This window comes from Molossus molossus, unplaced genomic scaffold (assembly GCF_014108415.1).
Source record: "Molossus molossus isolate mMolMol1 unplaced genomic scaffold, mMolMol1.p scaffold_m16_p_3, whole genome shotgun sequence".
In the NCBI taxonomy this organism is placed as follows: Eukaryota; Metazoa; Chordata; class Mammalia; order Chiroptera; family Molossidae; genus Molossus; species Molossus molossus.
Window position 1 is genome coordinate 95,124,109 of NW_023425366.1, and position 11,887 is coordinate 95,135,995.

General features: G+C 45.4%; 1 protein-coding gene across 1 annotated transcript in view; it reads left to right on the forward strand.

Annotated features, from left to right (window-relative positions):
• Positions 1-10,428, forward strand: part of LOC118641833 (myosin-16) — a 52,208-nt gene extending 41,780 nt beyond the window's left edge. The window contains exons 35-42 of the mRNA XM_036279421.1: positions 690-826; positions 920-1,023; positions 3,788-3,980; positions 5,420-5,623; positions 6,622-6,747; positions 7,771-7,941; positions 8,763-8,963; positions 10,228-10,428. Of these exons, the coding sequence (XP_036135314.1) occupies positions 690-826; positions 920-1,023; positions 3,788-3,980; positions 5,420-5,623; positions 6,622-6,747; positions 7,771-7,941; positions 8,763-8,963; positions 10,228-10,428 (1,337 nt within the window). The remainder of the gene's footprint in view (positions 1-689; positions 827-919; positions 1,024-3,787; positions 3,981-5,419; positions 5,624-6,621; positions 6,748-7,770; positions 7,942-8,762; positions 8,964-10,227) is intronic.
• The last annotated feature ends 1,459 nt before the right edge of the window (positions 10,429-11,887 follow it).

Consider the following 11,887-nt stretch of genomic DNA (forward strand, 5'->3'; position numbering starts at 1 on the left):
TCATGGGTTTAAACACGTGGCACACAGAAGGTGCACAATAAATGTTTGTTGAGTGACTGGCAAGAGCTTTGTAGAAGCACTTGAGCACTTGGGAATATAACATCTGGCAGGTGAGTTACTTAAACTTTCTGTGCCTCAATTTCCTCATCTGTAAGATAGGGACGTAATACTGCCTTCCTTGTAAGGTTGTTGTGCCAATGAAATACAATCAAATGCATCAAGTCTTCACTTAGTAGAGTAGCTGGCACAAATAAGGGCTCAATAGATTTTATTTGAGCCCTTCATCTGTTCATATGTAAATTATATATGTATATGCATATGTATTTCTTGCATATGAGGGTTTCAGGCTGGAATTTGAGACCTGGGGGGTGTTGTTGGGGGAGTGTCTCTAAGAAAAGAAGGTCTTGCATGTAGAACTGAGAGTCCTGGGCACTGGCCCTAAAACTACTCTGTGCTTGCTTGCTCTTCTCTGGGCTTCAGCCTCTCATCTATAAAAAGAGGAGCTTGGATCCACTCAAGCCCTGATGCTCCATGCGTCTATGACTATAAGTGTATTACCTCTCTTTTGATACAGTGAGGCTAGGAGTGCCTGCTTCTGGCCCCAATGGAGAAATGTCAATGCCACATGCCATGATCCTGGGAAGCTGGTAGTCCTCGTGCCTTATTAACAAGAATATTTTTTTTCTCAGAGGAGATCAAGGAGCTGATTGATCAGCTGGGCGAGGGAGGACGGAGTGTGCATGAGCTGCAGAAGTTGAAGAAAAAATTAGAGATTGAAAAGGATGAACTCCAGGTGGCCCTGGAGGAAGCTGAGTCTTCCCTGGAGGTAACCTCAAGGCTGTGTCTTTGGGGGCTGAACACTTGGCCAGGGACCGCACACCTGCTTAGCCAGAAAGACTGATGTTTACATTCCTGGCAGGTTGAAGAGAGCAAGGTGATTCGCATTCAGCTGGAACTGGCTCAGGTTAAAGCTGACATCGACCGGAGAATTCATGAGAAAGAAGAGGAATTTGAAGCTACAAGGTATGGGGCTGACAGGATGGGAGGCTGACTTTGGTAGCATGATGAAGCCGAGTCCAGAAACCTGGATCTCTGCCACCTACTAGTCATGTGACCTTGGACAAATTAGATGAACCTCTGTGAACCGCAGTTTCCGCATCTGTTAACTGGGAATAATGGTAGTATCTTATACAGATGGGGCACTCTGTGGTTTACAAACACTTGAAAATGTCTTAGTTCAGTGGTTCATCACAAAACCCAATGAGATTATAATCCAACTTAAAAATGGGCAAAGGACTTGAACAGACATTTCTCCAAAGAAGATATACAAATGGCCAATAAGCACATGAAAAGATATTCAATATTACTAGTTATTAGGGAAGTACAAATAAAAATTACGATTAGATACTACCTCCCACCCATTACAAAGGCTAGTATAAAATTAAAAAAAAACAAAAAAAAAACAAAACAGAAAATAATAACTGTTGATGAGGATGTGGAGAAATTGGAACCCTTATACACTCTAGGGATTGTAAAATGGTAGAGCTACTGTGGAAAACAGTATGGAGATTCCTCAAAAATTTTAAAAGAATTACCATATAATCTAGCAATTCCACTTCCAGATATATACCCCAAAGAATTTGAAGCAGGGTCTAAAAGGGATATTTGTACATCCATGTTCACAGCAGCATTATTCATAATAGCTAAAACATGGAAACAACCTAAGTGTCCATTGACAAATGGATAAACAAAATGTGATATATACATAAAATGGAAATTAGTTAGCCTTAAAAAGGAAGGGAATTCTGCCCTGGCCAGTTTGGTTCAGCAGTTAGAGCTTGGACTGAAGGGTCACAGATTTGATTCTTGGTCAAGGGCACGTACCTGGGTTGCCAATTCAATTCCCATCCCCAGTCAGTGTCAACGGAGTCTCTCTCTCTCTTTCTCTCTCTCTCTCCCTCCCTCCTCCCTCTCTCCCTCTCCCTCCCTTGCTCCTTTTCATTCTACCTAAAAAAAATTAGTGGAGAAATATCCTCAGGTGAGGATTAACAAAAATAAAAATATCTTTTTTCTTTTAAAGGAAGGGAATTCTGACACATGATAAAACATAGATAAACCTTGAGGGCACTATGCTAAGTGAAATAAGCCAGTTATAAAAAGGACAAATAGTGTATGATTCTACTTATATGAAGTACTTAGAGTACTCAAAATCACAGAGACAAAAAGTAGAATGGTATTTACCAGAGGCTAGGGGGAGGGGGCAAATGGGGGAGTTATTGTTTAATGGGTATAGAGCTTCAGTTTTATAAGATTAAAAGAGTTCTGGAGATGGATTGTGGTGATGGTAGCACAGCATCATGAATGTATTTAATACTACTGAACTGTACGCTTAAAAATGGTTAAGATAATAAATTTTGTTACATGTATTTTGCCACAATAAAACAATTATGAAAAAACACCCGTGAGATAGATGCAATTCTCCCATCGAACAGATGGGAAGATGATGGCTTCCTAACCACCACTCTGAGATGTGGTAAAGATTAAATGAAATTACAGATATGAAAGCATGTTGTGAGGAGAAGCCAAATGACTCTACAGCCAGTAGGCTAAACCTGACCTTCATCCTAAATTTCTAGCTATGCTCTAGCGTGTGTGTAAAGTGTAAAATGAAATGTTTGTGTGTGTGTGTTTGCAACAGCTCTATTAATTCACATACCATACAATTTACTCATGTTAAAAATAAAATTCAATGGTTTTTAGTTGTGCAACCATCACTAACAATTTTAGGACATTTTCTTCACCACCCCACAAAGAAATCCAATATCCTTTAGCAGTCAAATCCAATTTCTCCCCACCACCACCACAACCCACCCCAGCCCTAGGCAACAACCAATCTACTTTCTGTTTCTTCAGATTTGCTTATTCTGAACATTTCGTATGAATGGAATCATATATTGAATCCCACCTTAACAATATTAAGTCTCCTGATCCATGAACATAAATGTCTTTCCATTTATTTAGATCTTTAATTTTTTACAATGTTTTGTGGTTTTTGCTTGTATTTATTTTTAAGTCAAAGTGAATCCCTATTTTGTTCACTTTTGAGAATGTCATGATACCCTTGCCCATATCTAGAAATTGAATACACCTCAAGGTGCTGCAAATTCAGCAATGTGCCTGCACACAGTGGGTGTTCAGGGTGAGGCGGAGGTGAAGGCAGTGTGGGGGCAAGTGGTAGGATCTTTACATGCTAGACATTTATTTGCCAGAATGATTCAAAAATTTTTTTAACATCCAAAGTACCTCCTCTTGTCCTGTCCTATTAAAGGAGACTAATACAGTTTATATGAGGGCTTTATGGAAATGTTTATTATGATTACAATATAAAGGATATATATAAAGTACAATCAATTAATGACTGTTGTTTTGAAGAGAGCTATATATCTAACTTGTATAGCCAAAACTCACATTTTGTAATGAATAAAACAGGGACCTCAGCATCTGGGTTTGAATCCAACTCCATCCTGGGTTAAATGGATGACCTTTGACATGTTTTCTTGCAGAACTGCTTTGCGCGTAAAATGAATTGAGATCACAGAAGACATGTAGTAAACGTTAACCTTCCATTTCTTTTTCCGAAGAATGATTGTCCCTCACTTACATACTGTAAGGAAAGATAGTTTAATTTCACACATGTTGATGCTCAGAGACCTCTTATCTAGGGAGGGTTGGCACAGACTGAACATCGGGTCTGGAACGCCAAGGCTTTCTCTGCTTGGACTTGCAGGAAGAACCACCAGCGGGCCATTGAGTCTCTGCAGGCCAGCCTGGAGGCAGAAGCCAAGGGCCGGGCAGAGGCACTTCGGCTCAAGAAGAAGATGGAGACTGACCTGAATGAGATGGAAATCCAGCTGGACCATGCCAACAAGAACAACAGTGAACTTGTGAAGGCAGTGAAAAGGCTACAACAACAACTCAAGGTAGTGATCTGGGATGGGGAAGAACTAGTCACAAAGCAAGCCAACCCCAAGCCTGCAGGCTTACAGAAAGCTAATTTCATGCATGTCTTCAACACGCACGAGAGGGTAAAGGCATGAGGGTGAGAACGTGGGGTGGCTGGCAATCCAGGGAGCAGGAGACCTGGAGACTGGATAAATGAGAGGCCCCAACCACCAAAGTCCATATCCTAGACCACTGGAATAAGGGAAAATATGAGAGAAACAGGAAAGTTAGGCCTGTCTTGATTTTTTAAATATTTTTTTTCTTATAAATGATTTCAAACAAGGAAAAATAAAGAATGTAAACACTTGCCCTGGCCAGTTTGGCTCAGCGGTTTGGCTTAATAGTTAGAGCACTGACCTGCGGTCCAGAAAGACCCGGGTTCAGTTCCCGCTAAGGGCATGTACCTTGTTGCAGTTTGTCCCCAACCCTGGTTGGTCGTGCGGGTGGCAGCCACTTGATGTGTCCCTTTCATGTCGATGTTTCTCTCTCTCTCTCTCTCTCTCCCTCCCGCTCTGTCTGAATAAAGAATGGAAAAAGTCCTCCAGTGAGGATAAAAAAAAAAAAAAAAGAATACACTCATACTTTTTTAATAATCCTCACCCGAGGATATTTTTTTTTCATTGATTTTTAGGGAGAGTGGAAGGGAGAGAGGGCGAGATCCAGATAGAGAGAGAGAGAAAGAGAAATCGACACAAGATAGACACATCGATCGGTTGCCCCAACACATACCCTGACTGGGGCCAGGGATCAAACCTGCAACCCAGGCATGTGCCCTTGACCAGGAATCCAACCTGCAACCCTTTGGTTCGAAGGCCAATGGCCACTGAGCCATACTCACCATGGCCATCAGGCTGGTCTTTAAAGCATGCATAGCTGGATCCCTGTTTATTGGAGACCCGCTCTGTCCAGGCTCTGTATTAAGTGCTGGGGGTAGGAGAATAAATGAAACAACAAATATCTCTGCAGGTAGACAATAAGCAACAAGTAAATAAAATGGTAGTATAAAAAATGGTAAGTGCTATGGAGAGATCACAAGATAGAGGAAGGGAAATGGGGTTTAGCCAGTAGGGGTGTAATTGTCAAAGCTCAGTGAGGAAGGCTTCTTGAGAAGGCCTGGCTGTAAACACCAGGTGCTCCATCATCAGCAAAGCCTTGCCCTTGTGCTGACGACCCACTGGATAAGACAAATCCTCTGGTCACCTGGGCCATGGCCCAGCCGCACCTCAACCAGGCTGTGATTCCCTGAGGACAGGTCTACACCTCACACTTTTTTCCTCTGTGGCCTCCACTTCCCTACTCCCACCCCAGCTCCCTCCTGAGCCAGGTCTGTAAAGGTCATAGCACCCTCAGTCCTGGCCAGCCTCAGGCTGTGTCAGGGCCTGGAGATGAGCTCAGGCCATGTCCTCTTGTCCCCCAGGACCTGCAAGTCCAGATGGATGAGGATGCCAGACAGCACGAGGAGCTGCGGGAGCAGTACAACCTGCAGGAGAGGCGCCTGAGCCTGCTGCAGACAGAGCTGGAGGAGGTGCGCTCAGCCCTGGAGGGCAGCGAGCGCTCCCGCAAGCTGCTGGAGCAGGAGGTGGTGGAGATCACAGAGAGACACAATGAGGTCAACGTCCAGGTAGGATGTTGGTGTCCTGAGGAGTGCCATGTGAACTCACACTCAGGGTGCCAGGGCAAGCCCAGGATGCGGCCCCAACCTGTGGGCTCTCCTCAGAACTCAGAGGCAGCTAATGTCCTCACTGGCCAAATCCTTGGAACTTACCTGCAGAGCTTTTTATTTTTGTTGTTGTTATGGTGAAAATAAAAACAAAACAAAACATCACAACATAAAATGTACCATCTTAGCCATTTTTCAGTGCACAGCACAATGTGTTAACTACATGTACACTGTTGTGTAGAACTTTTAAAGACAGGCTCCCAGAGTCTCCCCTGGAGATTCTGATCCGGTGGCTCTACGATGGGACCCCAGAAATCTAAACTTTTAGAAACTGCTCAGGAGATTCTGATCATTAAGCCAATTTTAAGGCTCCCACCCCACAGTGTAGCTGAGGCTAGAACTTCAGAACTGGAAGGCATCTAGAATATTCAAAATCTGACATTCATTTTATAAATGACAAAAAAGAGCTGTGATTTATCCATGGTCAACACTGAGGAGCCCTGAATGCTCCTCGTGGTAATACCAGGACCCCTTACTGCTCACAGTGCAGTTCTTCACTGGCACGGCTTAATCCTTACTCATCATCTCATGTGAATTCACCAAAAGAAAAAATGGGCATGGGACATATAGGGATTATCCCATTTAGAGACAAGATCACATACATACCAGTACCCAACGCTGAGCCTGGGTTTTCCCAGCTCTGAGTTCAGGATTGTTCTAAAGCTGCCATCTTCCCCAGGCCTAAATGAAGTTTTTCCTGAGCTCCTCATGAAGCAAGTTCTGTTCTAAAACCCAGAGAAGAATGCAGGGGAGAGACCCTCACCTCGAGCAGGGTCCCAAAGTCATTTCCTGTTAGGGGGCCTGACAAGCGTGTGTGGGAGAGGGTCATCTTCTTTCCTGAAAACAAAAGGGCTGTGCAGACTCCCGTTTCACAGCAATTCCTTCATCTCCTCCTCCAGAACCAAAGCCTCCTGGTGGTCAAACGCAAGCTGGAGTCAGATGTCCAACGCATCTCCAACGAGCACGAGGAGCTCATCAGTGAGTTCCGCTCAGCCGATGAGAGGGCCAAAAAAGCCATGACTGACGTAAGTGCGTGTGCTGCCTGCTGATGGTGGGAGGGGGCCTGGGTACCCCAGGCCAGACTGCCTGCTGAGGACCTGGCTACCCTAGGCAGGGAAGGCCACCCCCTCCCCTCATGAGTCATTATGGAGTCCTGGTGCCCTGCCAGTGGGGATGTGGTTCCTGCTCTGAATAGACCAGAGTCTGGAGGAATACTTACAAGCTACACCTGATCATGTGAGAGATTACGGCTTGCAGCCTGGGGACACAGATCAAAGGAGCCATCGATATGGGCTCATCTAGGAAGGCTTTTGGGCGAGGAGGAACATCAAACCAGTCTAGAAGGAAGGGTTAGTGAAAGGAAAATGGGTGCTGTGCCAAGGGGCTCAGGGGTGGATGTTGGCAAGATGTGCTGCCAAGTATTTTTGCCCCAGCATTCCTGTGGATGCTCACATGGATGACAAGTGGTGGATACTACATATCCCACTTTAGGGCTGATAAAATACAGATTTTCTTGTCAGGCCCCTCACACTCATCAAAATGCCAGGAGCTCAGGAACATTGTTAGTCTAATTTGGTGGTATGTCCAGAGAGCATAGACCCATACACAGTGCACAATAGGCCCTCCATGAATATTTGTGGAATGAATATAAGGACAACTGGGTAAAATAACGTGCCATAGGTCACACAGGGGGCTGGGTATAGACTTCATCTTCCTACTCTGGATCTGTGCTTTTCCCACCCTCTGTGCTATGCCCCTCTTGGAGGAGACAGTGAAGAGTTTGGCTGGAAAGCACCAGGCTCGGGGAGTCCACAGCTTTGGAAGGCCTGGTTGTGAGAGCCTAAGCGTGCCTCCTCTCCTTGCGCTTCGAAGGACACGGGAGCATGGAGCCCCCTTCCACTAAACCCCAGCAGTATGTAGCGAGGTTCCTCAAGTCAACCACTTGGTTTCCCAGAGACTGAGAGACAAGGGTCCTCATCTCTCAAAGACACTAGGAGCCTGGATGCAGACCCAGCTCCAGCTCGTGCTCTTCTCCTGGTCTCCCACAGGCTGCCCGCATGGCAGAAGAGCTCCGGCAAGAGCAGGACCACTGCATGCACCTGGAGAAGATCAAGAAGAACTATGAGATCACCATCAAAGACCTGCAGGCCAAGATGGAGGAGGCTGAGCAGCTGGCTCTGAAAGGAGGAAAGCGCACAATCATGAAGCTGGAAACCAGGGTGAGGGCAACACTGAGCTGAGCCAGGAGAGAGATGGCCAGGCGGGAGGATGGAGGTCTTTTCCCAAAAAACATGCACAGTATTTGATGAAGAATTGGGTTATTTCAGAGCTAGGAAAGAAAAGGAAATTGAGACAACAACTCTAATTTATTTATACAAAGGTCTCCTCTCCTACTCTCCCTGACATCTTGCCCCAGAATGCCGTTAGCTTCCAAGGAGGGCAGTTTCCAATATTCTTCCTCTTTCTTTGTTCCCAGTCTCAGTTTCCAACATTATTCCTCTCTTATGACTACTTAAAACAAGGCCTTAGTCTTTACTTCATGAAATGTTAGAGCTGGAAGGGCCCAGGAGGTTTGGTCACCTTGTCTGACCCCTGCCTCATCCATTTCCCAGAGGAGGAAACTTGTGACCATCTGACAACTACAGAAGCGCCTGACCTTGCCTGGCTGGTGTGGCTCAGTGGTTGAGCATTGACCCATGCACCAATAGGTTGCCGGTTCATGGTCAGGGCACGTGCCCAGGTTGTGGGCCAAATCCCCAGTGTGGGGCATGCAGGAGGCAGCCAATTGATGTTCTCACTCATTGATGTTTCTATCTCTCTTTCCCTCTCCCTTCCTCTCTCTCTCTCTAAAATCAATAAAGAAAAGAAAAAAAAAATTTAAAGAAAAAAGAAGGGCCTGACCTCTCCTGTCCAGGTCTCACCAGCTTACCTCTGGGTAGGAAGTGGGCGCTGTAGCCACGACACCCCTGTCCAAGGTCGCTGAGCTCTGAAGATCAAAAACACACATTCCCTGAGTTGCATTCCTCTCTTCCTTCCTCAGATCAAGGAACTAGAGACAGAACTGGATGGAGAGCAGAAACAGCATGTGGAGACAGTCAAGACTCTGCGGAAGAATGAACGTCGCCTCAAAGAGCTGGTGTTCCAGACAGAGGAGGACCACAAGACCAACCAGCGCATGCAGGAGCTGGTGGAGAAGCTGCAGAACAAGCTGAAGATCTACAAGCGGCAGATTGAAGAGGCGGTAGGTGCTTGCCACCCATCTCTAATTCTCCCTTTCTTCCCAGCCTTGGTCTCAAACCTTGATTAGAATTAACCACAGAAAAGGAATAAAGTATTGCCCAAAAGATGACTCCCATGAGTCTCGTGTCCACGGCACTTCACCTTCACTATCACATGAGAAGTGGACTGGACACTGCTCACTGGCAATAGAAACATGTAAAACTCTAACATATCCTCTAAGAACACCTGTGTTAACTTAAAACCAGGGATGTTCTTAATTTCCTTTGTCCTGCTTCTACTGTCCCTGTGGCCTCTGCCAGGATAAGCTCTCCTCTCCCTTTTGGTCCTACTGTTAAACATAAGGAACCACCCTTTCTTGATTCTCCTGACACAGGCAGGAAAGCTGATGTTTTTAGTCCATTTCACAGGTGAATAAACAGCCTATTGTGGGGTTTTATATTACGTTATTCAATGTTAAAGTCAAAGCCAAATGGTTAGCAAAGGGTGGCTTCAAGTCTCAATCCACATGTCCACCTACCACTATCATCCAAGACGTAGATATTTGACTCTGCTGAAATTTGCTGCCAGTTCTGGGGCCACCACATTGAATTCATCAGCCACCCACCCAGTGCCCTTCCCCAAAGGCTCAATAGAGGCCAGGCATATAGTCATATGGTCTAACCAAAACAACTACGATTCTATTGGGAAGACAAGGGGATGGGAAATGTGTGGTGGGGGCTATGGGAAGCACTAAATCCACAGCTTCCAAGTGGGGCCCCAATAACCAATGCCTAAAACCACAAATTCTAAAAGCAGCAACAAAGCACAGTATATTTAGAAATGTGCCCAGCCGCTGTGGCTCAGTAATTGAGCGTCAACCCATGCACCAAGAGGTTGCTGGTTTGATTCCCAGTCAGGGCACATGCCCAGGTTGTTGGCCTTGTCCCCAGTGGGGGACATGCAGGAGGCGGCCAGTCAATGTTCTGTCTCATCAATGTTTCTATCTCTCTCTCCCTCTCCTTTCCTCTCTCTCTAAAATCAATAAAGAAAAAAAAATTTTTTAATATAGAAATGTGGACATTAGGGCCAAAAGAATTATCTAAAAGTGTTGAAGGTAGTAGTCCGTGGTAATATAGAGGATGACCCTGACCCAGGACTGCTGTGTTTTCTAACAAGCTTTATTGAACAATTACACTCTTAGATGACAGTGCAGAACAGATAACAGAGCACATTTAACCAAAACAAGCCAGGTTCACACCCCACTTTCCACTGTGTCTTTGCCACAGGAGGAGCAGGCCAACCAGACCTTGGCTCGCTACAGGAAGACGGTGCATGAGCTGGATGATGCCGAGGAGCGGGCGGGCATGGCAGAGACTGCTCTGAACAAGTTGCGCACCAGACACCGTGTGGCTGGTAAAGGCATCACCTCCGTGGAGATCATTCAGGTGTCTAAGACAGGCTCCTCCAAAACTCTTTCTGAGGAGTGAGGTTCTCCGCGTCCCAGCCCACAGCCGGTAAGTGTGGATTCTAGTCTCAACGGCCATGCTCCAAGTTCACCTTTCCTGCTCCTGCTTTGCTCCTTCCGACTTCTATGCTTCCTGGCCTCCAGTCTGTCATGCCCTGATCTCACCCAGTGGGAACCCCAAAGTTTCTCCTGCCCCTTCAGCTGCAACACTCCCTCTCTAGCATCCGAAAGCTCTCAGGTGTGGTGCTGTCTACCTGTATCACAGGTTCTGGTCATTATGATGTGTCCCCATCTGATTGGAAGCTCATTGAAAGCAGGTTCCATGTCTGATGCCACTTGACACTAAGCCTGGCAAACAGGTGCTAAGTACAAGATTGTTTTCACTGAATGACCATAGGGACATTTGCAAGCTTATAGGCAATGTGTATTCATGTTTCACATCCCCTACAATATCATTATTCTTGAGGACTTAATCAATACTGGCTGAACTTAGATATCTAACATTAAGGAAATAATTTCTTGAGCACTGAGTGCAGTGAGATTTTAGGGGGACAATTTAAAATAGTCCTTTCTTATTTTTCTTAACTTGGAACCAATTAAAAAGAATACAAGAGGCCTGGCTGGTTTGGCTCAGCAGTTAGAGCATCGGCCTGTGGACCAGAGTCACGGGTTCAATTCCAATCAAGGGCACGTACCTCAGTTGTGGTTCTATCTCTGGCCCTGGTTGGGGTCGTGAGGAAGGCAGCCAGTCGCTGTGTCTTTCACACATTGATGTTTCTCTCTCTCCTTCCTTCCCTCCCATTCTACCTGAAAATCAATGCAAAAATATCTTCGGGTGAGGATTTTTAAAAAAAATAATACAGGAGACAAATATATAAAAGTTTTATGATGCTATGTTTCTAAATTGAGAATTTAATGGGTGTCCATCATGGGCATCCTTGTACTTCACCCCAGAATTAAAGGTTACTGAAGAACTAGGGAGCAGCCCCTATTTCAAGGGGAGAAATAGCCAGAACTCATCAACCCTACAGGTAGATCCAAAAGGAGAGACCAGATGGGCTTCATCCCTGCCTTCCTGGTTCCTTCTTCCAAATGTAAGATAAATCATTTCTCTACCCAGAAGAGGAGAAAGGGAAAGGTGAGGAGAGCGGCAAAGAACATTATTCTAGAGCAATGGTCCCCAAAACATGGTCCATTGGACAAGCAGCAACATCAGCATCACCTGGGAAGTTATTAAAAATGCAAATTCTTAGGCTTCACTCAGACCTACTGAGTTAGCAGCTCTGGAGATGGGCCAAGGGTCTGCAATTTAATCAATCCTCCAGGCGATTCAGATGAATAAACAAGTTTGAAAACCAAACACAGAAATCAACCTTAAGAGAAACACAGAGCCAGGGAACAGAGGTTTCTCCTACTTTTACAAGAGCCAAGCACATAGTAAATGTTTTTTACTTTTATCTTGTGAGGTAGGCATAAACATC